Consider the following 27,858-nt stretch of genomic DNA (forward strand, 5'->3'; position numbering starts at 1 on the left):
CCCAGGGTGATGCTTGATGCACATGACCGTGTGTGGGTTCCTCGGGGCACTGCGGGTTTACCTACCAGTGGGCTTACCCTTTAACCCGCAGGGAAAGGGGTCAAAGCCCTGTACCAGGTGCCTGGTGCAGGCTTGTCATCTCGCAGGAACTCTGGTCCTGGTCGCTGCTCCAGCAGCGGCTTCCCCAATTAGGCAATATCCTGTTGAAAGACAGGAAGCAGCTGGGCTCTGGCTGATCAAACTGTCCTCAGCGCTTCTGGCTGTCTAACCTTGAGCTGGTCTGATGGCAGAGAAAGGGAGGAGGAAATGAAGCCTCCATGAGGACCTCTCTCAGCTCCTTTTGGTTGCGGTGGAGGGATCCTGGGGCAGCATTTGCTTGGTGGAGCCCACCCAGTGCAGAATCAGACAATTACAGACAAATCCCCCTCCTGCTTTGTCATTCGTTCCTTCCTCATTTTGAGAGGTTGGCAGAAAAGGACTAGGAACATGGTAAGTTTTCTGACTGCCACAGTCTGATGGGAGCAGATGAGGGCTTAGGGGAGCCAGTGTCAGACTAGGTTCAGCCTCTTCATTCAGTTAGTGGCCAATAGTAAAGACAACGCAGGCACGGCACTGCCTCTGAAAGGAAATTAGATGGAAAAGAGGAAGACAACTGGGTGTACTTGCTGTCTGTTCACCCAGCTTCCAGGGCGAGGGACAGAGTCTCCTCTCAGATGCAATGATGGGGTCTCCTGGAGATTCTACCTGTCGCTTTCTCATGAAGGAATATCAAGCATCTCTTAATGTGTGCTTCCTGAGTGCTGATGAAGGTTTCATGAAATTTAACAAAATCATGTCGACCGGATGACATTGCAGACCTTCGGTTTATCTTTGTTGAGGGCTGATTTTAATTTAATTTGGATTTCTTTCCAAAATGGTATCAAAATTTCCTGGGTATCCTCCTGGGTAACCTTCAGATAGTTCATAAAGATCACAGTATTTATCCGTCTGTAGCATTGTTTGTGCTGAATCATGACTGGGCGATTATGAGGAAAGATTGGGGCAGTAGTGGTAGAATCCATCATCACTGGATGACCTTTCAGGAAAAAAGGTGGGAAGCACATTAGTTTTTTTCCCTCAACTCTCCATGTCTTTCCATCCCTCTTTACCTTTTAATTTCCATTTAAAAGGTAATTAGCAAACTCAGCGTCTTAAAACCAGTTCTATAGGCTCATGTGCCAAATTGAAAATAGGACTCTGTCCTTCCATATTAACAGAATTCCCAGAAAAAAAAATTCGTTTTTCAGTTTATAGAATTATCCAGGACCGTGGGTACTTCAGGAGAAAATGGGCCAATGTGGAAGATTTGAAGTTAGCATTTAGTAATACCCATGTCTGTAACGTTTATGTTGTTTCTGCCATGTAACTTCTGTGCTAGTGCACAGCTCGGCGAGTAAGGTACACACTGGGCCGTCAGACTTCCCGGGGTTGTGTGCCGGCTCTGGCTCGCTCTGTCTTGCTACCTTGGGCAAGTGACTCACTTTGATGTCCTCTTCTGCAAAGTAGAGTTAACATTAGTACCCACCTCATGTTATGTAAATGAGAAGACATGTAACGCCCAGTGGCTACCCATAATAGCGACTCAGTAAATGCAAGCTATTATTATCACGTGCAAGAATGGGTGCCATAGAGGTTCAGCAGGGACCATGGTTCCACATGGGCATTATGAAAAGTGCCATACACAGACAGGGTCCTCTGGACATTCATAGGAGACAGAGATAGGACCGACCAGGGTGGCCACTGGCCACCCCCAGCACACTTTGCACATTCGTGGCCTGTGTCCTGCTGCTCCATCACCCCGTCTCTCAGACCCCAGATCCTTCCTCCGGCTCTCCTGTTCCTTCCTCCTGGTCACGTGCTGCCATTCGTGATGATAAGAGTACCGTGTACATTTGGTTAGCTGCCTTTTAGTATGCTGTCAGGTTTCTTATCTCATTTGCTCCCAGCAAGACTGAGGTGAATGACTATTTTTCAGATGAGGAAACTGAGGTACAGAGAGGGTAGATTATTGCCAAGATCTTGAGGCCGGAAAACCCAGGTCATCTTGGTATTTCCCGCTCACGTACTGGACTGAGTTATTTCTTGAGCCTTACCCTCTCACACCCCACCCCACCCCAGTCCAGAGGCAGTGGTGATCCAAGTAGACGTTCACCCGACTTGCCCTGGAATGTACATCTCTTCCTATGACAGTGGCACTTCCTCTGCAGATAGAATTTTTCCCACTCCACCTCTTTCTTAAAACCTGGTTCTGAGGTATGTTTTCCCAGTACCACCAAGCAATTAACTCAATTCTGACACCTCCTACCAGGAGATAGCATCAGGTCCCACAGGTGAAGGGCTCAGTCACACAAGACTTCTTCCCCTACTTCAGACACTGTTCCCAAGCCCAGGCTGTTACCTGTGCTTCTGATCAACTGGCCGTCCCACAGTCCCTCCTCACTTAGTTAGAGCAGCTTACAGAACTCAGAGCATCATTCCACCTACTACAAGGGTTATACCTGTAAGTATATCAGGAGCAGCTAGGTGCAAGAAGAGATGCCTAGGGCAAGATGTGGGGAAAGGGCACAGAGCTTCCATGCCCTCTCCGTGGGCGCTACTCTCCCCGGATCTCCATGTGTTCACCAGCCTGGAAACTCTGAACCCGGTCCTTTTGAGTTTTTATAGAGGCTTCATTACATGGGCATCGATGAAATCATTGGCCATTGGTGATTGAACTCAATCTCCAGTGCCTCTCCCTTCCCCGGAGGTTGGGGGTGGGACTGAAAGTTCCAGCCCTCTGGTCAGCTGGTTGATTCCCCTGGCAGCCAGCTCCTATCCTCAGTTTACCAAGGGACTTTCCAGAAGTCATCTCATTTACATAAACTCTGATGTGGTCGAAAAGGGCTTGTTATGACTAATAAGACAGGCCTTTCACCGTATTGCTCTGGAACCATTTAAGGGACTGACGACAAACGACCAAAAGTTATTGGACTTACAATATTAGGAAACTTTAAGGGTTTTAGGAGCTCTGTGCCAGAAATGGGACAAAATCCAAATATATATTTCTTATTATGAATCGCGGTATCACACCTGTGATCAACTCTTCCCTGATGAAAAGGACTTTAGATCTGGAGCTGAGAAATCTGATTCTAGTCTTCGCCCAGCTTCCTCAGATATTTGACCTGATGGCCTCAATGGGACCTCTTTCTTCATCTCTACAGTGAGGGGGGCTGGTCTAAACCTGTGAGTCTCAACTTGTATTTTTCTGGGACATACATGTTCAGTGGCATTTCCTCTCAGGCCTCCTTGTTGGGTGGCTTACTTCCCAGCACCTTCGCTATAACTTGACTCCCCCTCCTGCACTCAGGGAATCAGATTCAGATGCAGGATTGTCTGGTGCTATTATAAGCGATAACCGTGAATGTGTTCTAAGCTATCAGAAAAGTGAGGAATGTGCGAGGTGTAAGGCTTTTTATTAGTAACAAATCACAGGGACTGTGTCAGCCTCGTGTTAGATGACCCGGGCCTGACCTGGTCCAGAGCACATCCGGCCTGGCCTGCTCACAGCCCTGAGCCCTCAGCCTGCAGACTCAGCAAAGTAGAAGTGTCCTGTACTCAAAGTGTTGTCAAACCTTGGTATTTTACAGAGAAGGAGGTGAACCAAGCTCTGGAGAAAATGAGACAACCTCCCAATGGCTTGTGATGCTGTGGAATATTATTTACTATAAGTAGAGATTTATTTGCAGTGCACAGGCATGGCGCCACATCCAGAGGTGCGGAGGGACTTAGGTTAGAGGTGAAGGAGTCTTCGTTCTGCCAGACTCAGGTTCATTACTCTCCTGTTCACTGAGTGTGTAACACTGGGTTTGTAGCTTTCCAAACTGGCTTAGGAAAGAAGCAGTCCAACACATTTGATCCTATTTTGCCAGAAAGGTGGGGATGGACCCTTCCCATCATGTTTGATTGTTTGTTAGTTAGATTTTATTGGGGAACAGTGTGTACTTCCAGGACTTTTTTTCCAAGTCAAGTTGTTGTCCTTTCAATCTTAGTTGTGGAGGGTGCCGTTCAGCTTCAAGTTGTTGTCTTTTCAGTCTTAGTTGTGGAGGGCGCAGCTCAGCTCCAGGTCCAGTTTCCGTTGCTAGTTGCAGGGGGTGCTGCCCACCATCCCTTGCGGGACTCAAGGAGTTGAACCGGCAACCTTGTGGTTGAGAGCCCACTGACCCACGTGGGAATTGAACTGGCAGCCTTCGGAGTTAGGAGCACGGAGCTCCAACTGCCTGAGCCACCGGGTCAGCCTCACCGTGTTTTTTGTTTGTTTGTTTCTTTGTTTGTTTCAGTCTTCTGGGTTTGTTATTAATGAATTTGTAACCACACAGAAATCAGAAAATGTAGCCCTTTCTCAAAGCTTGGCCAGAGTCCTTGGGTTCATAGTACTTCTAAGACTTTTCGGCTGAGATGCTTAGCTGCTAAAGATCTTTCAGGAAGGGGAGTCAGGGAAATGGGGACTGTGTCTCTGAGTCCAGAGCCCACTTTGTCCCCAGTCAGACAGACCCTGGATTTTTCGTGTCGTCCAGTAGTTCACAGCATTGTTACTGAAGAAAGGGAGGGTTTGGAGAAGACTTGAAGCCAAGTGCTGTGACCTCCATGGGAATATGGCAGTGGGCTTGCTTCCTGTCTCAGCACCACCTGTTGTGGGAGTCTAGGGCTTCCCATATAGCATGAGCGAGCCCCGTGGAAGGGGAGGACGCTGGTAAGGTGTGGAATCCTCTGCCCGGAAGCAGCTAGCAGTCACCAGGAACCCTCAGCCTTTTATCTGTTTCGCAGAAATGTTGCTGACAGATACTACTGACATTCAGTGAAACTGCATGGAACATTTTTATTAAAAATGAACAGAAAGGTCAAATCTTCACAATAACTTTTCCGTAGTATTGGATCTTTTTGGTAGATTGGAAAAGAATCCATTTGAAAGTAATTTCAGTAAAAGTAAAGTGGGGGAAATTGAAAATAATTTATATTTTTTAAAAGTTTATTAAAAAATCAATGAAGGGACTATGTTTGCCGAGTGGAATTGCACTCAGAAGATTCTCACCTGAAATCTGCAGTGCTGATACCGTTCTGATGGAACCCCTTGGGTGTATGAGTCCACACTGGGGAATGGAACCCTGTGTTAGCCTGGGGTGGTGAAACAGCTGTCACTCTCAGTGGCATAGGGCCAAGGCATGCATGGCATTTGGGAACACTGGAGGACCACAGCTTCCTTTGTCACACGTGAGGCCAAGGTGCTGTGGGTGACGGATGGAGGTGCCACCTGGGTATGAGCTGACGAGGAACGGAGCCATGGGAGGGGTAGAGATGCCAATGACAGTAGGGACTCCTCCCACTGGTCCAGCGAGTGGTTTGAGGGCTGTAAGGTAGAAGGGTGTTCAACGCTTTGTTATTCAAAGACGGATTCTTTAGCTGCCCTGATTTGATGCCTCCCTGTCTCCACTGCCCACTAGACCTTGGGAAAAGATTTAAAACAATAAAACTCAACTCAGCTGTCAGTGACGCCTGAAAAACTTTAATGAGGGGCATATGACAGGGAGAGCACTAATGAAAAAAATGAGAGCTGGGGATTATAATACAATAACAAAGTTTTGCATGACTCAATGAAGGAGAAATCAAGTCTAGGACATACCCAGATTGTAATGCTCCACATCAGCTCTGACCCCACATGGCCAGTCATTTAAGAGCATTTGCACTTATGGATATATTTGGAGAAGACATTTTATCCTGTTTTCCTTTCTTTCAGGTTTCAAGTGCCCCATTTGTTCCAAGTCTGTGGCTTCTGATGAAATGGAAATGCACTTTATAATGTGTCTGAGCAAACCTCGCCTCTCCTACAATGGTAAGTGCTTGGCCGGGGCATCCTCTGAGTGAGGGTCTTCCCAACCTCATGTGGCTCTGGGCAGTATTTCCACCTGCCTTCTGGCGGGAATCCTGAACGGTGACGGGAAACCCGACGATGCAGCGAGTCTTGCTGTGCCAGTCAGAGAGGAAGGGAATGAGACAAGGAAGGAAGGCCTAAAGGGCAGTTCCATGGTGCTGGGAAGTCGCTTGGGTCGTTCAGTTAGCCCTTCAGCCTTCTTGGTTCCTTGGACATCTGATGGGTCGGAGATAGAGCCTCTGCCATTCACACACCTCTTAGCAGAGGGCCCAGCAGTAGTGCCCCTTCTCCTTGGGGGTCAGGAGTCTGTGCCAGTGGTTTGCACAGAGCGCTTACGCCCTGACTCTCCACGGCAGTATAAATGCAATACGTGGACACCCTTTAGGGCTTAAAAACACTGAGCTGTCAACTGGTCGCTCCACCACGGTCATGCTGCTACCCACCGTGGAGGCTGCCTCAGAGCTGAGCTGTGAATACAACAGGAGGTAGGAAACCGGGCCAGGGATTCCATGAAACCCAAGTCCCCCTAATATGGCACCTCTGTGACAAAGTGAGTGTCAGCATCTGCCTGGTCTGCTGTGGGTAATGATTTGGAGCCCAGCTGATCCAAATTCAAAGCCGGCCTCTACCACTTACTGACTGTATTATCCTGGACAAGTTGATCAGTTTAGCAGAGCCTTGCTTTTCTGGTCTGTAAAACGGGGATACCAATACCTAGTTCATAGGATTTTTGTCAGAATAACATAGATGTTACATGTAAAACCCTTCAGCACTGAGCCTGTCACACAGTCAGGGCTCAGGACATTACAGCAGCCCTGAAAGAGGCAAGACCGTTCGTGGGTTTCTTTTCCTCGTTTTGCAGAGTAGACTGGTTTCTCTTAGCGCTGTGCACACTGTGCTGCTGGCCGCTCTCTGGCAGCCATGCTCGTGTGCTTAGTCCGGTCCTCAAACCATGTTCATCACAGAACTGTGTCTTCTCCGAGAACATGCAGCAGATCCGAGTGTGGTACACCCCAACCTGCCTTCTAGGATTAAAGTCCCAGCAGTGCTTAGGACGTCTCAGAGAGTCTGAGGACTGGACAGGAGGTGAGCCTGGATCACTTGACCCCACTCCTGATGTTGCAAGTTTCCTGGGGAGACTCGACAGACCTGTCCTTGGGCTCCTGCCCCCTCAGACCTCGATGTGCTCCTTTCCCTACACAGCGTTAGCCCAGGGGAGGCCTGATGATTCCAGATTGTTCCTGCGAAGTAATCTGACAGATGTGATCCACTTGGTTGTCCTGAAAACACATCCTGCTATTCTCTCATCTGTTGTTTACCTGCTCAGCCTAAAGACTTTGGATGCGGGCGGGCAGGCCACTTACCTACTGCCTCAGCTACCTGCAGTTTGGTAACCTTTGCTCAGGTTGGAAGACCAGCCGCAGGAAAGGTTGTGGCCCTGTCTGTATCCCCAGCATTTCTCTCCCCTTCCTAACCCCCTGGTGTCCAGGAAGCCCCTCTTCTCCCCAGTGGACAGCCTGAGGACTGACAGCCACTGTGTTTGAGTCTGTTCTCACAAGCGCTCTGGGCTTCCCATCAGACTTACCAGTGTGTCCCTTCAAGGCTGCTCCAACTCTTTGTTCTATTCCTCGTCTCTGCCTGGAACCGTGGATGGAGAGGAGTCTTCTCCCCAGTATGGCCTCAGAAACTGTGTTCACTTATTTTCCATATGTGCAGAGCCCTCATGAAGACCGCTTTTTGTCCCTTGGGTTGCTGGGGAGAGATCTCCGTAGACACTGCCTTGTGTCATAAGAACACAAAGCAGCCTCACAGTGGGCTCACTCAAGAGGAATGGCTCTTGGTGTCATCGGGGAGAACTTTGCAAAGGCAGCTGTGGAGGACAGAGTGCTCTTGGGGCCACCTGAGTACGGAGTACTCACAGGCCCCATTTGGAAAGTGGGGAAGGAGACCTAGGGCGGGCTGTCCTGCCCTAGGTCTCCTCCCTGCTGGCAGCCATAGGAGAGGGTCATCCTTTCCCTTCACCTTCTCCACAGGAGAGCAGGCTTTGCAGCCCAGTCTGAGCACAGGCCATCCACACCCAGAGTGGGAGTCCTCGTAGAGGACAAGAAGCTTGGCCATGCAGCCTGACACATAACTTCTTGTTCTGGTCCCATTTTTTTCCTCCTCTAATTGAAAAGCCACCTCCTCAGGACTGTGTGTATGTGTGTGTGTATGTGTGTGTGTAAACTAGAAGCTTAAACTCCAGGATCTCTTTAGCAAAAGCCAGTCCTTTACCATCAGAGACAAAGGGAGGGCTTCTTGCATCAGTCCTGTCAGTGGAATTTGTCGTAAAGTAATGAAGTCGCTTCAGAAACAATGGCCCCTCTGTATGGACTATTAATATGAAAAGGAGGCGTCTTTTCTGAAGACACCTAAACCTTCCAGCTAAGAAGGCATTAGACACCTGGGGTTTGTATGTAGAGTGGATGTCTCAGGGGCTGTCTGAGGCCTGTTCTAGTTCAGACAAAGCACAGGCCTTTCAGATCCATAGGCCAAAGCTCCCAATCGGGACCGCTAGATATTTATTTTGGTTTTGCCAGTAATATATTTTACCCATGATTTCTCATCATCCCAACCTCCGGGGTTCATTTGATATTTTCTAGTTTAAAAAGTGTTTTTTTGTTTGTTTGTTTGTTTTTTAATGAGAAGAAAGAGTCTGTGAAATGTAGCATTCTCAGACAGAATCTTTCTGAAAAGGGAGCAGGATGAAGCTTTTCTAATGGAAAGAGAGAGAAGTGCTCCTTTCTTATGAGGAGTCACTGGAACACCTGGCCACTCCCTGGAGATTTCCCATCTGTACATACACACACACAAACTTTCTGTAATTGCTGGCACCAGTTGCGGCATTTTTTAGAAAATTTACAGCGGTTACATACAAGATGAAATTTAGTTAACCACCAAATGAAAAAAAAGTAAAAAACTCCTAAATGAGGCAGATACAAAGTAGTATTTTTCTTATTATGAGGGTTGGCCTGAGCCATGGGTTGGAAGGCCTCCAGTAACCACCTGCCAGATTAAAAAAAAAAACGAAAAAAAAAAACCCAATTTAGGAAAAGCAGGACTAGTTCAACTGGTTTGCCCCGTGCTCAAGAGAAATGAGAAGCCAGTAAGCAGTGCTGCAGGCAGGCGCTCAGCCCCGCTGGGGGGGCGGGGCGGGCCCCAGACCCCAGAGCAGGCACTGGTGCATTCTTCCTTCTCCTCTGCCAGGGTGGCTCTGAGCCACGGACGCCTAGGAGATAAGGAAGGAGTCGGAGGGACCTATTTTTTGGGTAAATGTGGTCAGCTTGAATGGGCCTTTTAATTTCTATCCCTTTCCAACATCTGTTCTGTGGTTCTGAGACCGGGAGAACTCGCCCTCGAGAATATGCACTCAAATTTTGACCAACAAATTGCTCAGCTAGCAGAGTGAACCTTGGGAGGAGGGCCCTGATTTTGCTCTGACTAGAAGAGAGTCATATACCGGGGTGGAGACATGACAGAGGCCTGACTGTCCATTGAAAGCAGGCGGTGCTGGTTCTAGGGCCAGCCCAGGAGTCCTTGGCCCTGGGAGATTCTGGCGTGTGGCAGGTTCCTTTGCCAGCAGTATTAGGAGAGCTTGGTGGCTGTCAAAACAGCTTCAGAAGATTCTCCCCTCAGCTTTCTTTGGTGGCACAGACCCATCCTCTGCTTCTTAGGTCCTGACTGCCCTCCCCTCCTTTCTGGCAAAGGTCATTGCCCCCAACCAACTTCAGGGCTCTTGAAATGCTAAATGTCACACAAGGTTTCTTTAAAGGAGAAGGAATCTAGCTCCTCGGAAAGCAGGAATGCCTCCTGCTAGTTTGCCCTGAGTTGAGCCCGCAGACCTGAGTAAATGGTGCTTATGTGGCCTGTGTCTCTGTCTGCTGAGACCTTGTAGTTGGGATGGGAAGGCCTTTTCTTGGTCCTGGGGGAGCCAGGTCCTGACCTAGCAGTTTGCCCAACCCAGGGGGCACTGCCAGGAATTGGTGTTAGATGCTGTGGCAGGGGCTGAGTCGGGCTGTGGAGGTGTCTGTTCTGGTGCTGCTCCTGCAGGAGGGAGGGGACAAGGGCGCGCCCAGCAGCTGCTGAGGAGTGGCTGGGAAGGAGGGGACCGAGTGGCGTTGCTGTAGGGAGCCTCTGTCCGCAGAAGCCCTCTGGGCCTGCGCTCGCTTTAGTGACTCACCCCTCTGGGCTGTCCTCATTGCCTCCCACCTCTCCAAAACAATTAGATCAAACCTCACAGCTTTAGGGTGTTGGAGTGGGGATGCCATTGCTGGTAGGGAAATTCTCTGCCCAAAGTCTCCCCTTTGCCTGGAGATTTCCCTGTAAGGGAGCTGGCAAGTCCTGGCATTGGTGGCTCTGTCCCTTCCTATCCCCCAGGAGCCTGGGCTGGCAGCTCTGCGCATGCTGACAGGCTGCAAGACCAGGCTTTTCCACACCTAGGCTGGAAATGAGGCTGGGGGGTGGAGCCTGTGTCTCTGCGTCATTTGCTGGGGGTTCTCTCTTTGGCTCCCGCCTCCCTTCTCACCGGGGCCTGGACTGCCATCAGGCACAAGGGGAAACCTATTATGTACAGTCCCACGCTTAGCTGCTGGCTGTGAGCTGCATAGCATCAGCCTTCACTCCCGGCTGCCCGCAGAAATGTATCTGTAGCTGTTTGGGCTTCCCGACACCCCCCCCCCCGCCCCCAAGCAGCTCTGGGGGTCCTTTGGGGATTGTTGAGCCAGCGCTCTCTGCAGGGCAGCTAAGCCCCACAATAGTACTTGAAGGGCAGCAGTGCAGCTCCTAAATCTGGTCTGTTCACTCTGAGCATCTAGGTTCTACCACCTTTCTACCACCGTTCACTCTGAGCATCTAGGATCCACCTTTCTTGGGCCTCTGCTCACACACATTCACAAAAAGAGAAAGATCTGAAACTGTCTATGAGATCGGTGATGGTTTCCAGCCCCAAGGAAGAAACCCTGTCGCCTGGTCTTTTAAGGAAAGGAAGCAAGCTGGCCAAGTGGAAGGAACTGGGCTTGGGGTTCATGGCTACTTACCAGCTGCATGAACTGATCCAAAGACCCCCACAGGGTCTCTAGGATTCATTGAGATGTTTTTGTGAAGTTCCTGGCATATAACTGTCCCCAAAGAAGTGAGGGTTCCTTTTTCTCCTCCGAAATCCCTTTTCTTTGACAAACAGTGCTACCCTGGTGTCTTAGGGAGGAAGCAAAAGTATGCCCCCACCTCCCGCCCCCAGCCCCACGACAGGCATCATACCTCCCATTTGGGCACTGGAGATTTGCCTGCCACTCTGGTTTAGTTCCCTGGTCTGGTTGGAAGGACAGGCACTGGCACCATTTTGCACCACCCCCAGCCAATCCAAACGCGCTTCCAAACTCCTTGGGCGTTACAGTGACCTTGCACAGCGGATCAGGATGCTTAGCAGGGGCTTGAGAGGCGGTGAGAGAAAGGCAGGCCGCTCAGCTTCATTCCTGTGTCCTCATCAGCCAGCATTGGTTGAGCCCCCTCTGCTGGGAACCTGGGGCTGCCAAGGGGCATTTGTGTCCATCTGCAGAGGGGCCTTAACTTGTGCCAGGCCCAGCGTCCCTGGCTTTGTAGCATGAGGTCCTCCGACAGCAAGCAGCAGGCTCCCATCTGAAGAGTGTGGAAGTCTTGTAGGAACTGGTTGATAGCCAAGCTTCAGCTTCAGCCATTTCCACTCCCCTGCTTGGCTCCCAGGGACGTCTGGGGGCTGCTGATTTTCAGGGCTCCAGGGATTGGGACAGGAAGCTTTACTCAATCCACTCAGGCATGTTCCTGGACCTGTGCTCCTCCTGCCTTCCACCGTGGGAAGAATGCTGCTCCCTGGGCACTGTATCGGTGTGGGCACTGCTGGCTTCCCCACGCGGTCAGGTTCCAAGCCCCATCCCAGGAACCTTCAGCTGACCTTTTGCAGCCAGGGCTCTTGGTACCAGTGAAATGTGCACCCTGCTGCGTGCCAGCCTGGTGGGCCAGCTGCACAGTTTTGTTCTTCCCTCCAGTGCTGCATGCAGACCCAGGCTGGCTGGTAAGGCACAACACTATACCAAGCGTGCAAATGCTCTGTAAAGTGTTGTGTGATGGCCGTCGATTATTAGTAAGAAAAGACTGTGTCTCACCTTCATGTGCTCAAGCCCGAGTCCTTGAGTGCACGACAAGATAAGAAAATGCACCACCCTTGCGGCTCCCATCCCTTCCCCTTCCCCTAGTGATATCCAGTGTGAGAAGAGAGGAGAGTCCAGTTTAATCCTGTTGAAGAAGCAAGCTCCAACTCTTATCTCCGTTGCTGGCTCTGTGTCCCATATTTTAGTCACTTCTAAGCAGGCGAGGGGCCTCATGGACCCTCCTGGAGCTCACAGAGGACAGGAAAGTACAGCCAGCACTGAAAGCTGTTTGGGACCCAAGGAATTCATTCTAACTTGCCCCTTAGGGTCACAACGGAACTACCAATTGGTAGGGTGAAATGCAAGGGGACACTCATTCAGAATCAATAATGTTGTGCTCCCAGGAAATCACAGAGAGGAGTACTGGAAAGAAGACTAAGGACTGTACCCAAACTCTTGCTTTAGAGATGAGACAAAGAGAGTGGGAAATAAATGCCCACGGAGGTCTACAACATGACTCTGCCTTCTCAAAGCTAGACTTTCCTCCCATCTTTATTGGAGTTTTTCCCTCTGATATTTTATTATGAAAAATCTCAAATATGCAGCAGAGTTAGGAGTTTTGCCAGGAACACCCAAATACCCACCACCCAAAGTCTACATTGTACCATACCTGCCCTGTCACGTACCGGGGGCTGCATCCGCCAGTCCTTATCCTTTGATGCATTTCAGAGTAAACGTTTCTTTATTGGCGTTTCTTAATGATAAAAGTGATGCATGTGCAAATGTATAAATATGTACGGTATTTAGTGCTCTTAAAAAACGAGACGATACCCTTTGTTTGATCGGCACTTACCATGTTTGGAGTCTGAGGTTACACTCCATGCGCTGTCTACTTTTTCTCTTCTCTTTTGCCCTTTTCGGGTGGGCCTTTGGCTTGGCCAGATCTTAAGAGAAAATGACCACAGATTGTCCCGGTGGCCAAGTAGCTAAGAGTGACTTTCCTCACAGCTCCCAGGCATGGGGTCTAAAGTGTTGAATCGGCTCTACCTTTGGCTTTTTCCTCGGAGTTCCTGGTGGTGGGCTTGGAGTCACCATAGCCTTCTAGGCCATGGAGAATCCTCATTTTATGAGCCCCAGATGTTTCCCTTTGGACCCAAATAATCAGAGGTCACAGAGAAACAGCAGTGGAGGAGGGTACCAAGCAGCAGGTCCCTGGCCACTCACCAGCCCTCTGACTTAGGCAAGATGTCTGACTTCTTTCCTCGTGTGTAAAGTGGGGACAGTACCCTGTGCCCTGCGTTGTTCCTAGGATCGCGGGTCTCAAGTGAAAATGTACACACACCCCTGAGTGTGTATCATGGGCAATATTCATGAACAATTAAGATTTTTCAGTAGTGGAGAATTGATCCTATTTCAAGCTGTCCTTCACATCCATGATCCTGCTCTCTTGGTGTTCCTCCTGTAGTTTTGAGAACTTCCGGGTAACCTTTTGCTTACTGCACCTCTTTCACCAGCGTTTCAGATATTAAGGTTGACCTGGGCTTGTATTTTGCCTTCTCTGGATTTCAGTCTAAACTTGTTCTCCAGACAATCTCTTTATCCCACATCTACCACCTGTCGCCTGCGTCTCCCTTCTAAACGCCAGATCTACACTTGAACAGACTGATGAGGTTTCCATGCGTGTGTCCATAGAGACGCCTGGTCAGCGCCTCCCACCCAGCGATGAATTCATTTCATTCCCCTTCCTGTCCCCCTCCTCCTGGGTTCCCTCTTCGTGACAACCGCCCACCATTTGCCCAGCTCCCCTGTTAATGCAGAATCCCTTGCTTCCTGCCCCCATTGCTAGTGTATGAGTTCATACCCCCTGCACTGCTGCATTGGCTTCTAGAATGGGCTCCCCATCTGTGGGGTCTTCGACCCCTCCTCCAGTAGTTCCCGGAGACCAGATGGGATCAGAGTGCATCTCTCGGGCCTCTCAGTGAGGCAGATAGAGCCCAGGCACTACAGCAGGACACGAGTCTGGTGTCATCTCCCCTCCTGCCTCCCCTCCACCCGCACCACGACCCCTTGCCCCAGGAGTCTCTCTGCACCTGCCATAGCAGACTCCCTGCAGTTCCCAGGTACACAACTACTGTGTGTTCCCTTTGCCTGGAACAAGCCTTTTCTGAACAGGCCTACCCTGATTAGGCATCTTTCATACCTCATACTGGGGCCTGGATATATTATAAGACCTGCTAGAAATTCCTGTGCTGTTCATTTCCATTTTCTTGTTGGTCCTCTCCTGTTACACTCTGAGTTTCTTGAATCCTGAGTTCGTGGCTTATTCACTGAGTGGCCAGTGCCCAGAATGCCTTAGAAATGTTATAAAGGACTGCTGCCTTGCTGTGGCGCTCTCCCTGCTGTGCTCGGCTTCCGTGGCCATGGCGTTGCTGGGGCCCACGGTGTGCTACAGCTTTCTTCCATTCCTTCTTTTGTGTGGGGATGGCGGGGCAGTTTTCTTTCTAAAAAAATTGAGTTGTGCAGTTTAGTGACATTTAGAACATTCACAATGCTGTACAACCACCATGTCTATCTATTTACCAACACTTTCATCACCCCCAAAGAACGCCTCTTGCGTGACTCCACTTACACATTGAAGTGATATTTAAGACAGGAAGCCTCCTAGAACCAGGAACTAGAATGGTGGTTGCCAGAGGCGGAAGGGAGAGGAAATGGGGACTTGCTACTCAGCAGGTAAAAAGTTTCGGTTATGCAAGATGAATAAGTTCCAGAGCTGTGCTGTACAACATTGCACCTGTAGTTAAAATAACACTGTATTGTACACTTAAAAACTTGTCAAGAGGGTGGATCTTAGCGTGAGTGTTCTTACCACAAAAAAGAAAAGCCCTTAAACAGTCACTCCCCAATCCCTCCTGCCCTCAGCCCCTGAGCTACTTTTTGTATTTACCTATGTATTTGCTGTTCTGGACACTTCGTATAATACAATCGTACAAGAGGTGGCTTTTTGTGTCTGGCTTCTTTCACTTAGTGTAGTATTTCTGAGCTTGTGTCCATTCATTGTTCTTTTTTCGTGGCCGAGTAGTATTTTATTGCATGTATATATCACATTTTGTTTATCTGTCCATTAGTTGGTGGACTTTTGCGCTGTTTCCTCCCTTTGTCTATTGTAAATAATGCTGCAATGGATGTGCATGTACAAGTACTTGCTAGAATACCTGTTTCTTCCATTCCTTCTTGCCTTGTACCACTGTCTCCATCATCATATTTTCCCAGACCAAAAACCAGTGCACCTGGTCTATGTATATGTTTAGGAGAAAAGTCTATGCAGGGAACAGGTCGCCTCATGCTGCGTGTGCTACATGTCTCTCCCTCCCCAAGCCCCCTCCACTCCCTGGGCCACTTATTTGGTGATTAATCCCATTTTGTCTTTAGACAGTAAACTTGTGGTGCGCATGTCTCGTCTCTGCAGTGAGAGCCTTCAGGGCCAGGTCCATGCTGGGCTTCTTTGTCACCACAGAGCCTAGTACACGTTGGGTGACCCAAGCAGTCCCAACCAGTTACAGCCCCATGCCTGCTTAGTGCCACCTGTCTGCTGGTGGTGACCCTCTCCCACTCTCCTTGTCCCCCCTTTGCAGATGACGTGCTGACTAAAGACGCAGGGGAGTGTGTGATCTGCCTGGAGGAGCTGCTTCAGGGGGACACGATAGCCAGGCTGCCCTGCCTGTGCATTTATCACAAAAGGTACGAGAGGACGGCAGGGCCAGCTCAGCCAGATCCCAGAGGGCTTCTTCCCCGTGGGTCCAGGGAGAGGAAGTCAGACCCTCATCAGTAGCCATTCTGTCTCCTTTTGTTGAGGGATGACCTCCTCCCCCACCTTCCTCCCGGGCTCTGAGCCAGCAGACATGCCGAGTGGAATTGCCAGAGGTTTTGCTCTGGTTTGACAGCCTGGATGGTGAGAGCTGATGGGGAGATCTGTGGAGCCCCACAGGTTGAAGGTGCTTAGGATCCCAAAGAGCCAAAAATTCCCTTCTTTGGAAGGTTGATTTCCATCCGTTTCTTCTCCCTCCATTAGCCCCCTGCTTCACAGGGGGAAGCCCCTCATCTGTGCAAGGCAGGCAGTGTGGAATGGCGTGCTTGCTGCCCCTGTACCCGCCCCTGCTCCCCAGAGGGCCAGGCGGCAGGAATAGCCACTACCTGTGGGGCCACGGCACTGAAAGCTGCTATAATTAGCAGGGCTGAGATTTATCCTCAGTCTCCGGCATGAGCCTTGTTCTTGTTTCCGACTGGAAAGAAGACACCTCCTTACCCAAGAGGGAGGACACTCTGTACTGCCTATGGCCGCCACCTGCTCTTGGCTCCTCGAGCCCCAAAGCTTCTGCCTGACACATGGGCTTTTCCAAAACCTGAGTCACTGGGCCACTGGCCACAGGGCAACAGTGGCACCCTGCGCATGGATGTGGCTGACGCAGGCAAGGCTCCAGGTTAGCCTAGGGGAGGGGTCTGGGTCTGGGTCTGGGTCCAGGTCCAGCACAGAGTTCTCCAGCGTCCTAGCCAGGTACCAACCAGGACTAGAAAAAGGGAATCTTTGGCTCTAGGAAGAATGATGCAAATTACCTGTCTGATTCCTGTCTTTGAAAACACCCAGATGGTTTACAAATACAAAAGCTGTCTTAGGGCGATCTCTGTTCCCTCTCTGACTCAGGCAGTCCTTTCTGTAAACACTAGAGACCAGGGGCTCACGGTCAGCCTCCTGTCCCCTTAGCAATGTCACTAAGCCCGAAGGCCATCCTTTTTCTCAGGGAAGTGCTAGATGCTGGCTGCGACCACAGCAAACTGTGTCTGGTAGCTTGGGGGTCTCCTAAGAAGTCACCCACCAGTGAGGGAGCATCGAGCTGTCCCTTTGACCTAGGGGAGGGTGCTCTCAGGTCCCCAGAGGTCAGAGTAATGGCCAGTCTCCCGGGTCCTTGTTCCCACTTCCTGCCCTTCGAGACTGAGACATGGCTGACTGGCTGCCCTGTGCAGTCTCCCCACTCTCCCCTTCTCACGAGTAGCTCTTGCCATCATCTGGGGCTCCTCGCAAGGCCACACTCCCCTCTTTTCGCAGCATCCCGGTCTACCCCAGTTCTGTACCCACCATGCCAGGTTGGCTGCCCTGGCTAAGCCAAGATCAGTTTGGTGTTCTGCCTTCTTGCTGCTTCAGCAAGTGGGTATCTGGGGACACGCTTGTTTTCCCCTGGGGTCCTCGCAGGCGAGATTTAGGAAACCCCTGCTCAGAAAGCTGACCCTTGGAGCGAGCCCCCTAAGGAGCGGCCTGGTCAGCGGTAACCTGTCTCCCCTTGCCGCCTCCCGTCTCAGCTGCATAGACTCGTGGTTTGAAGTGAACAGATCTTGTCCAGAGCACCCCGCGGACTGACCCTGCTGGGCTCGCTTGCTGATTCCTCTCAAAGGTGAGCTGGTGGTTGGGGGTGCTACGTGCTCAAGGCTTGGGGTCAGATCATTCTGGGGCCTGGGCGTGAGGGCTGCGTTGCCTCTATACGCCCCTCCCGCCCCCAGGAGGGGCGTATCTTATCAGTTAGTAGTTCTGTTAGGGGAAAATTATTCTGGGAGGGCTAAGATGCAAACTCGCAGTTATAAAGAAAACCTGCTCAGTACAGTTGATTCGCTGTGGAAAGATCAGTCTATGCAAGACCTCTAGGGTGAATCTCCCTGAAGAAGGCAGAGCCCTTTGGAATGTGCCAGGTAGGAGAAGCAGCGTGAGCTCAGGAGCCAGACACCAGGCTGACGGCCCAGCCTGCTCTGTGCTCACTGAGGGCTCTGGCAGGTCAGCTCCTCAGGGGCTCTGACTCCTCTTTGGGGACGGGGATAATCTCGTTTCCCATCCCTGTGTGAACAGCACACTTACTAAACAAGACAGTCTGGGGACGGTGTCAGTCATCATTCCACTGCTGGCTCTTCCCGCCTCAGGCCACTTCCCCTGCTGCCAGATGGATCTGAGGCCTGCAGGCTAGACTTGGCCCCACTCACCCCACAGCTCAGGTTCCTGGTTCCACAGCAGGCCAGTGCAACCAACTTCCTCAAAACGTGCACACGTGTCCCCCGATAGAGCCTTCCTGTCTGGCCTCTCCATTTCTTCCCCAGGACACCCTGCTTTACTGTAAGCTGACCGTCCTCTCCTGTCCCCCATCCGACCTGTGCCTTCCGAGTTCTGGACTGGCACTTTCTTTTTTCCTGGCAAATAGACAAATCCCCCCCAGAGCAACCAAAATTCTGATTCCACCTCATCTCACATCTAAAGGTTTTGGGGCCTCTTTTTTTTTCCTCTTTCTCTTATTTTTTGTTTGTTTTCTCTTTTTTTTTTGCTAGGCTTATTTTATTTATTCCAAGTAAACTCCCAGACAGCTGATGATGGCAAACAAATCAGGGACATTTGCTCTTTTTACCTTCACCTCAAACACTGAGGACATGGGGAGAAGAAACAGCGAGGGTGAGAGTGAGGCAGAAGGAGTAGAGCCTGGTGCTGGAGTGCGAGTCCAAATTCCTGGCATGTTTGCCTTTTTGGGGCCCCAGGACTGGAACCACAGGTGCCCCTGCCTGGTGTCAGCCTGATGGAGCATGACTTATGTATTGTGGTCCATACAGGGACAGCCAGCTCTGTTCCTGAGAGGAGGCTTCGGACACTGGGGCAGAGCTGAGTTGGGGACACCAGTGGGAACAGGGCACCCCTACTGCACTGACTTCTGGAGAATGGTTCTCCCTTTCTCCCTGAGGACACCAAATTGGATGAGCCGCGAGTTTGAGAGAAGAAAGAATCAACCGCCACCCTTCCCCTCACCCCTCATCCCAGGAGGGAAAGGGCATTTTCTTTTTCACCTTTGAAAGGCGTTGTGGGTCTGTCTCTAACGTGTTTACCAAAAAAAAAAAAAACACAAAACAAAACAAAAAAATTATAAAAAAAAGTCTAGTGTCGACTGGTGTTTTCCCTCGTGATGTTTACAGATTGCTGTCTGCTGCCCAGCTAGAACAGAAACGCACAGAGCCAGGTTCTCACCACTCCTGTCCTGACATTACGGGAGCTCTAGCACAGCGCCCTGTGCCCAGCGCCCCGTCGGCCCTCTCCGTCACCAACCTCTCTGCCTTGGTTTTCTTTGTTCATTTTTCTGGCTTGGTTTTGCACTTTTCTCCCTGTGGGACCCTGAGGTCTTGACTTCATTGCCAAAACAACAACCCATGGAAGACTTTCTCCCCTTCCATTCCCATTTTTAATCCCTCCCTACCTCCTGGTTCTGGTCAGTTCAGAGGATTTAACAATCACAAGTGTCCTGCAAAAATCCTGAACATTTTTCTTAGACCCTTGTGGATTCCCCCCCTGAAAACTTAAACAGACAAACAAAAGACTTATTAAAGGAATATGTACAGCTACCCCTGTTTTCAGGCACTCTGAGAACATTTTAGCCATTGATGGTCACACATGGCATCAGCCCATGCAAGATAGGTTTCTTCTGTATTTATATATTAAAATACAAAAAAACAACCTTATGAAATGTTTAAAAAAATGTTCAAAGCTGGGGGAAAAGCTTTCTTCATTAGTTAAGATGTTTTGATATGGTATTAAAACAATGTCTAATAAAAGATGCACTGTGTGACTTTATTTTAGTGAAGTGTTGTTACACAATCAGGAAATGGGGATTGAAGGCCTGTCCCCACTCCCTCCCCTCGCCCCTAAGCCTTCCTTAGGCTACTACTTGGGGCTGCAGGTGTACTGGGGTTCTCAAAGCAGCCATGCCTGGATAGAGGAACATGGCTGGTCAGACCTGGGTCCCCCAGGTTTACTAACCCTCTCCGGCCTTGGCCTCGTGGAGTCAGTCTGCCGTCACCTGTGGAGTGCTTGTAACAGAACTCTTGTGAAAGAGCTGCAGGGGCAAAGCTCTTGCAGCATTGGAGGCTTCAAGGATGTGGGTTCTCCCAGGTGTTTGCCTAGCACTGTGCCCCTCCCCCCTCCCCCCTCATTCTCGGCTCCCTGCTCCACATCCTGCCCTGCCTGTTCAGTGGGAGTCTCAGTGCTGACTCATGGGCATGCTTCATTGAAGCCCAGAAACAGGCCCTGGTTTGGGGCTAAGCCAGCTCAGAGCCTTGAACTAGAACCAGCCACTCAGGGCTCACAAGAGTTGGCACACCTTGGGCTGGGCGGGAAGCTCCGGACAGGGATAGCAGTGCACGCCTGGCCTCTGTCCCTGTGCCACACAGGCTCCTGGAGCAGCATTCCAGAGCCTCCTGCATAGCCTGCGAAGGAAAGCTCTGGAGGGAGACGACTCTGCGCCCTCTCTGCTCTGCCTTTCTCAGGCCTCTTGTGCGCTGTTGCCTCCGTGGGTTCTAACCCCTCCAGGCCCTGGCTCTGCACTCATCTTGGTCAAACACTTCCTGAAGCACCTACTCTGCAAGGCACCGCAGGCCTGTGGGCAAATGTGAGCCAAAGTACAGGCACCCTCAGCACGTTCAAAGAAATACTAAAGAACTTGTGTGTGGGTCTAAGCCTGAGCCTTCGAGTCAGACCCATCTGAAGTGGAGACCCCAGGACTGATGATCACCACGGCGGCCAGAACATGGGCCCTAAACTGTCTGCATACGTCTCTACTTCTTGGCAGAATGATCTTGAGGAAACCACTTCATTCGTCTAATCTTCATATCCTCACATGTAAAGTGGGGACAGAATCATGCAGCTCAGAGGTCACTGTGAGGGTCAGAGAGTGCCTCTGCCACATGCATAGCAGGCTCCCTGGTAGCTTCGTCAGAGCAAAGAGCACTGATCTATTCACAGCACCTCCTGCTTCTGCCTGGCAACTGTGTCTCCCTGTTCTATATTTAATTCCTCCAGCAAAGCTGGCCCTGACGGAGATCTCCTTGCCTGACCCCCTGGGCCTGCAGGCAGAGGCCTGTGTGCCCACCTCGGTTGCTCAGGCCTGGTCACCTTAGCAGAGTTCTGGGTGAGCTGAGTGGTCGTGCGCCAGGCAAGGCAAGGCTGGAGCCCACGCTGGGTGCTATTCCAGGCTCCTGGGGCTGGTGCTTACCCCCCTCCCCGCCCCCAGCGACTTCTACTCCCACCCTGCACACTGCAGCCCTCTGCCGGCTACTGTGGCCTCCAAACTGAGACCTAGGTGCCAGCATCTGGGTGGAGTCAGGGTGTCGGGGTTTCCCAGGTAGAACTGGTATCTTGTCATCATCCAGAGAGCTGTCCAAGCTCGGAGGAGAGGGGATCAGCAGGAGCTGGGAGGGAGGTTCTACCCACTCCCTCTGCTGAGGGTCCCCACACATGGGAGCTTCCTGGACAGGAGCACCTCACTGATGTCATCTAGTAGCATTTGATGATGCTGAGGTGTTTAGGAGAATGTCCTTATTCTTAGGAGACAGATGCTGAATTATATAGATGAATGATGTCAAGAAATGTGTAACAATTTCAAATGGTTCCCCCAAAATACAGCAAATAAGACAAAAATATTCATTGTTGAATTGTCAGTGGCTGGTATGTGAACTGTGTGCTTGTTCTTCAACTCTTCTGTATGTTTGGAATTTTTCCTAATAAAAGTGTGGGGAAACAGTCATTTGTTGAGCACCTACTAGTTGCCGGGTAGTGGGAGGCACATCAGGGAAGAGCCCCACCCCTGCAGGATCAGCCCCTGGGAGGCGAGGTCTAGTGAGCTGTGTCTCTGTGGACAGTGTGTGGGGTTGTTCGGGAGGGGGCCAATGAGATTTGCCTCACATCACCCCCTGGCACAGCTACTGTTCCCAGCCAGCACAGCCAGGGGACAGAAAAGTCACAGAGGAGTGAACTCCAGCCTTAGCTCGGTGTTTACACAGAGGAAGGATTCCAGGAACCGAGTGGACCAAGGAATCACAGAGGGCTGCCTCTGCCCAGAGCCCGAACTGCTGATGGGACTGGAAATGGCGAGGAGATGGAGAGTGCACCCCAATGGCTGGCCAAACACCTTTCCTAAGGAAGGGACCAGGCCCAGGGGGAGGGAGATGGACCCATACAATAGGCTCCTAGGACCTGCAGTGGGGTGCACAATTTAGAGATTGGCTCCAAGGACACCAGGCCCCTCCCCGACCCTAAGAAGTTGGGGGATGAGAGCTGTATGCCCGGACAGGTGGTGAGTTAGGTGCCACTGCCCAAAGCAATCTGTGGTGTCTGAGTTTATGGTGTCAGGCGCCCTCTCGTGGGCTTATGGGGAACAACTCATCCTAGTCCAGTAGCTCGAGCAGTGACCCCAAGGCAGGAGCATGCCTGGTGACAGATTCTGACTTTGAGGGCAAAAAAGCTGGGAGTATAATACATCACATGATGAGGCAAATCACTTCCATTTCCAATGATTGGTAGCAGCTGCTTAAAGACCATGTTCAGAATGTCCTAAGACCGGGCTCAGTGGGGGAGTCTGTCATAAGATGCTGACCATGGGCAAGTCCTCAGGCCTGGGGTTCTCAGGCGGAGCAGTTGGGACCGGGACCTGGGTCCCTGTAAGTGACCTTCATCTGCAGCCTCAGGCTGCAACAAGTCAGAGGACAGATCCGGAATGAGGGATGAGTGTGTCACCGGCCAAAGGACAGAGAACCTGAGTGGGGTGGCATGGGAAGCCATTCACAGGTACTGCCTGCTCATCTCCAGGTTGCCGCAAATGAGGTTCAGGTTTATTTTGAGAACCCCAAGAAGCAATATCAAGGTCTCCTTCCACACCAAGAAAGGAGTATTCCTGTCAGTAGGCAGAGTAGGGCTAAGGGTGCTGGGTCCCTCAGGCTTGGTCCCAGGCCCCCAGCAATGGATGGAGAGGAGTCGTCTTTTAAGTCTTTGGGGTGACCCATACTGCCTCTTCCGTCCGGGACAGGATGTGTAAGAGAACAGAGAGGAGAACGCATCACCAGAATGACCCTGAGTCATTTACTAGACCAAAGGCTCCTGAGAACACAAGAGGTCCAAGAAGGAGCCAAGTGTCCAGGCTTCTCGCCGAGCCTCTGGCCTTGGGTTCCAGATCAGAGGGACAGGCAGAGCTGTTCTCTGTCGTTAAGCAAGATTCCAGAACAGGAGGTTCCGTTGTCTGGGGGCTTGGGGGCCAAGTGCTCGGGGCCCCCTCACAGCATCTTGCCCGGGTTCATAAGGCCTCGGGGATCCAGTGTAGCTTTGAGCTGCCACATGGTCTCCATGCCCACGGTGCCCACCTCCTCCTGCAGCAGCTGCCGCTTGCCCAGCCCAATGCCATGTTCCCCAGTGCATGTCCCACGGAGTGCCAGTGCCCGCCTGGGAGGCAGAGGAAAAGAGATTCTCAGCGGGGAGCAAATTCCTCTCTGCAGCTCTCCCTCCAGCTCCCTGGCCAGGGTTTATTCTTACCTGCCCAGCTGGTGTGCGAAGACCTTAACCCTGTGGATCTCCTCCGCGTCCTCCGGGTCTACCAGTAGGAGGCAGTGGAAGTTGCCATCGCCCACGTGTCCAACAATGGCTCCTACGGGCCCAGAGGACAGAGCTGCCATCCGCAGCCCAGCCTTCCACCCCCCACCCTGCCGCGCCCCAGCAGTGGGCAGGCAGAACCTGTGAGCCCCGAGGCCTTCAGGTCCTCCTTGGTCTGCACCAGGATCTCCGGCAGCCGGGAGATGGGCACACAAACGTCAGTGGCATAGCCCTGGAACAGGGGGCGGGCCTGTGAAGTCCTCCCTCACCCCTGCCTGCCCAGAGGTAAGGGTCAAGGTTAAGAACTGTAGTTAAGGTTAAGAACAGCTCCGAGGAGGCTTGGCCTCACGGCCCCAGTGTCCCCTGTACAAGATGACGGCCGGGTGTGTTCTCCAGGCCTGGCTATCGTAACAGAGGCTTCCCCAGCTCCACAGCTCTCCCCTTGCTCCTCACCCTCACTGCTCCCCCAGTGCACACACATCTGAGCTTTTGCTTGAGCTGCTGGAGCCCAGTCTCCCTCCCCTTCCTGTTGGCTAACACCTTCCACTTCATTATCCCTCTCTCCAGGAAGCTTATCCTCTGCATTCACAACAGCTAAAAACGCTGTGCTGGGCCTGCTCCAGGGTCCCTGTGCACGAGGCCTGGCTCACCGCAGGAGCTCTCTCTGGACGGTTTGGCAGATGACTCCGCTTTCCCTCTAGACAGTGTCTGAGAAACAGCTGTGTGGGGGCAGTCCTGTCCCTGTGGGCCTCGGTCTGCTGCTCTGGACACCAAGGTAGTGGGCTAAGCAAAAAGGGTCTGCGGGCTGAGCCATGGGTCCCGCCTCCCCCTAGCACGGCTCACCTTGCAGCCCGGCCGCAGGGCCAAGACTGCGTACCAGGCGTTGTGCCTTGCGGCCCAGAGCTGGCTGCGCTCCTCCGCCTCCTTGGCCCAGGAGAAGTGGGAGGCTCCGTTGTGCTGGGCAATCTCCTCTGTGGGGAGTGAGGGGTTGATACCAGGCTCTACTTTGAGCAGCCTGTGTCCTCCGCCCTATAGCACCCCAGCACACCTGTCCGCTGTAGCTGCTCTGCCAGTGCCTGCTCAGAGCCATGGAACTCAAGAAAGAGCGTGGGTGCCACGGAGCAGTTCAGGTTGCTGTACCTGTTGCAGGCATCCATCATGACATCATCCAGGAACTCTGGGACCAAGGGGAGGGCAGGTGAGGTAAGGCGTGGTCTTCAAAGGGGACCTCTTTTGGGGAGCCCATCCCCAGCTCACCAATGCGGGCTACGGGCACTGCAGCCTGGAGGATGTGTATGGTGCTGTCCACGGCTGCCTGGACACTGGGGAATGCACAGGTGGCAGCCACCGTGGCCTCAGGGACAGGGTGCAGGCGCAGTGTAGCTGCTGTGATGAGGCCCAGTGTCCCCTCAGAGCCCACAAAGAGCCCGGTGAGGTTGTAGCCAGCTGCACTCTTCCTGGGACCCAGGGACACACAAGGTAGGTGAGAGCCCAGGCCACTTGGCAATAGATTTCTATCCAGGAGCCTGGAGCTGGAAGCTGGGCACTGTCCCCCAGGCCCCTGCCAGGTGGGGTGCTGAGCCTGAGGTCTGGGCTGTCCCCATCAGCCTAGACTGCCATCAAGGCAGAGACGTTGTCTGACACAGCCCAAGTTCGCCTCGTGCAAAAAAAATGAACTCCAGTGACACGAGTTTCAGAAGCCTGGCCCACCTATCCAGGAGGCCCCCATCGCCGTGGATAGAGGGTGCTCACCGGAAATGACGGCTTTGGCCTGCGGTGTGAAGAAGCCGCCCGCCCGGCAGCACCACCTCCAGGTTCAGCACGTTGTCCCGCATGGTACCATAGCGCACAGTGTTGGTGCCCGAGGCCCCAGTGGCCGCCATGCCACAGAGAGAGGCGTCTGCCCCTGGGTCTGGAGGGCAGAGGGCAGGCAGAAGGTAGCGTAGGCAGGTGCCCAGGGGCAGAGGGGTGCCCTCAAGCCCCAGAAACAGCCCTGTCTCCAGGAGCCCTGAAGGCCCTGGGGAAAGGCCTCAAGTTCCAGCCTACCTACGGGAAACCAGAGGCCACTGTCCCGAATGTAGGTGTTGAGTGCTTTGCGGGTGACGCCGGGCTCCACCACCACAGAGAAATCTTCCGGATTCAGCTCCAGGATTCGGTCCATGTGTGTCAGGTTGATACAAACACCACCCTGGCAGGAGGGGTGCCAAGGGGACAGCTGACCCATGTCACCTGCCAAACCACAGCCCCCAGCACTCCACTTTGAAGCTGACCTCCTAGCAGCCAGACCGCAGCCCCAGGATGGCAGGTAAGGAGGATTGGACTTGGGCAATCAAGCTGGATGTGGTGGATTGGGCACCACAAATGTGACAAGTGTGATGGGACCAGAGCCTGGCCAGGGAGGGGCCACCATACCTGCACAGCGCAGACTCCACCCTCAAGCCCGGTGCCTGTACCGAATGGGATGATGGGCACATTTTGGCCATAGCAAAGGGCTGCCAACTGGCTGACCTGCTCCACATTCTGGGGCCACACCACGACGTCTGGAGGTTGGCACCTAGAACAAGACCCTCAGCGTTTAGAGGGGGTGTGGGACCCTCTGATCCCACTCACATTTCAATGATCCCTGAGATATTGCAGGACCTGAGGCTGCACAATGGAAGAGGGGTGTGGAGGAGACAATGCCAGAGCATCCCAAAAAGATGAATAGGGGAGAAGCCAGCCCAGAACTCTCACTCCCCGCCAGGGGCTCTGACAGAGTACAGGACCCCTCATACCTGTGCATTGACTCATCATGCCCGTGTTGCTCTAGGACCGAAGCAGCAGTAGACACGTGGGGGCTCCCCACAACTGCCTTCAGAGTCTCCACAAAGTCCTTGCTGAGTTTGCCCTGCGGGGAAGAAACACATCGCCAGGGTCACTTACAGACACCTGGGGCCATAGAACTACTCCTGTGGCAGGTCGGAGGGGTGGCCCTGGAGGGGAAAAGGGGCTGCCATCACCTCTGGCCTCCCCCTCACCCACACTGACACCACCCCCAAAAGCTAGAGGAGCCAGGCCTTGCCAGTGGGCCCACCCAAAGGAAACCCAGACACACCATCAGGGTCAATGTTTTACTTCAGAAAAACTGTCACCTGGATAAAAATAAGAACCAGATTCACTCTACAAAAAGGGGTGTCAGCAGGGTTCCATAAAGTAGCCAGTCCTGCCTTAGTGACTAGTACAGCTTAGTCATCTCTGTCCCTTTTCCAAGGCAGTGCCCCAGTCACACCAGGGACACAGTTTGTAAAAGGAAGGGCAGGAAGAAAAAAGCTCCATTGCCCATCAACTGCAGTGTCCCCCACCCCGACTCCACTGTGGCTGGCCCTTCTGAGGATTTCTTCCCACTTTACAGATGGGGAGTGGAGGCCAGCAGGTCAAGGACAAAGCCTGGCCTAGAACCCAGGCCCTTACTTCCTAGGCATTCTTTCAAAATGTCTGTGTACATTTGGGAGTCCCAAAGGGGCACTGTGGAGCCCTCAAACCTTTCATGTGACTTCCCTCCGCCCCACTCATGACAGCTGTGGGGTCTTTGGTCCATCTCACCCAACACCCACAGTGACACAGGGCAAGCCCAGTGATTCTCTGTTCAGGGTCACACAGACCCTGAACAGAGGTAGCAGGGGTGCAGGGGTAGCACAGAGCCTGATGGGAGCTTGGCATAAGGGGGTGGGGGTGGCCCACCCTCCAGAGGGATTCCCCTGCCTACCTGAGTCCCCCTGGAGCAGTAGCCCCTCCAAGAGAACAGGCCCCAGGTTACTGCCACCCGGAGCAGACTGGCCATAGCTGGGCTATAGCCAGAGGGGTGCCGTTACTTAAGCGGAGTAACTGCACAGCCAGTGGCTGTGCTGAGGGTGGAGCCTGCTTAAGGTGGCCCGGCTTAAGGTGGCTCTGCCAGACGTTGCTGAGTCAGGTACATGAGCCAGGGCCAGTACTTCTAAAGGAGAGGAGGTTTACTTAACACAAAGGGAAACAGAATTGCAGGGCTTCCTGTGGTTCTTCAAAGGCAGACTCCTTGCCATGGCCTTAAGGGTTCTGCCAGTTCCTGCTGACCTCTCCTTCTACCCCACTGCCTTCCAATCTCCTCTTCGGCATCTAGCTCCAGCTTCACTTTCCACTCCTGTATACCCCTAGCTTGGCACACACCCCTTGTCTTTCTCACCCGGCAAGTCTCAGCTCCGGTGTCACAGAGGGCACTGCAATCAGGGCTGTGAGGCTGAAAAGTACAGGGGAAGGGAAGGAGTAGGGCAGTGAGACAAGGCAGGAAATCTTTCTGGAAGAGGAAA

General features: G+C 52.3%; 2 protein-coding genes across 5 annotated transcripts in view; one reads left to right on the top strand and one right to left on the bottom strand.

Moving 5' to 3' along the window:
* Positions 1–19,752, top strand: part of ZNRF1 (zinc and ring finger 1) — a 92,846-nt gene extending 73,094 nt beyond the window's left edge. Inside the window, exons 2-5 of one of the 2 annotated variants that reach the window (XM_081030559.1) lie at positions 5,810–5,905; positions 15,741–15,846; positions 17,461–17,552; positions 18,745–19,752. In XM_081030559.1, the coding sequence (XP_080886685.1) occupies positions 5,810–5,905; positions 15,741–15,846; positions 17,461–17,518 (260 nt within the window). In that variant the 3' untranslated portion in view covers positions 17,519–17,552; positions 18,745–19,752. Of the gene's footprint in view, positions 1–5,809; positions 5,906–15,740; positions 15,847–17,460; positions 17,553–18,468 lie in introns of both variants that reach the window. The other variant, XM_081030558.1, reaches the window with a different exon arrangement.
* A 1,763-nt stretch (positions 19,753–21,515) lies between these two features.
* LDHD (lactate dehydrogenase D) lies at positions 21,516–27,665 on the bottom strand. Of its 3 annotated transcripts, XM_081030556.1 has the most exons (12): positions 27,282–27,397; positions 26,311–26,423; positions 25,949–26,090; positions 25,583–25,724; positions 25,289–25,448; positions 24,794–24,858; positions 24,585–24,713; positions 24,380–24,507; positions 24,187–24,294; positions 23,678–23,768; positions 23,480–23,591; positions 22,754–23,389 (listed from the first exon to the last, which is right to left on the bottom strand). In XM_081030556.1, exons 1-12 carry the CDS (start codon positions 27,354–27,356, stop codon positions 23,224–23,226), a joined length of 1,431 nt encoding a protein of 476 aa, XP_080886682.1. In that variant the 5' UTR covers positions 27,357–27,397; the 3' UTR covers positions 22,754–23,223. The 3 variants fall into 3 exon arrangements, with proteins under 3 accessions (XP_080886681.1, XP_080886682.1, XP_080886683.1); XM_081030555.1 differs by lacking the exon at positions 24,187–24,294 and having other exon boundaries at positions 21,516–23,389; positions 24,794–24,993; positions 27,282–27,665; XM_081030557.1 differs by lacking the exon at positions 24,187–24,294.
* Positions 27,666–27,858: the final 193 nt, after the last annotated feature.

The sequence above is a fragment of the Rhinolophus hipposideros genome (genome assembly GCF_964194185.1).
Source record: "Rhinolophus hipposideros genome assembly, chromosome: 21".
NCBI classification, from domain to species: domain Eukaryota; kingdom Metazoa; phylum Chordata; class Mammalia; order Chiroptera; family Rhinolophidae; genus Rhinolophus; species Rhinolophus hipposideros.

Coding starts and splice junctions, on each gene's coding strand:
- LDHD (XM_081030555.1), bottom strand. CDS start 27,356: ATGGCCAGTCTGCTCCGGGTGGCAGTAACCTGGGGCCTGTTCTCTTGG. Junction 26,091..26,310: donor CATGATGAGTCAATGCACAG/GTATGAGGGGTC, acceptor GTCTTGTTCTAG/GTGCCAACCTCCAGACGTCG. Junction 25,725..25,948: donor GTGGAGTCTGCGCTGTGCAG/GTATGGTGGCCC, acceptor CCCTCCTGCCAG/GGTGGTGTTTGTATCAACCT.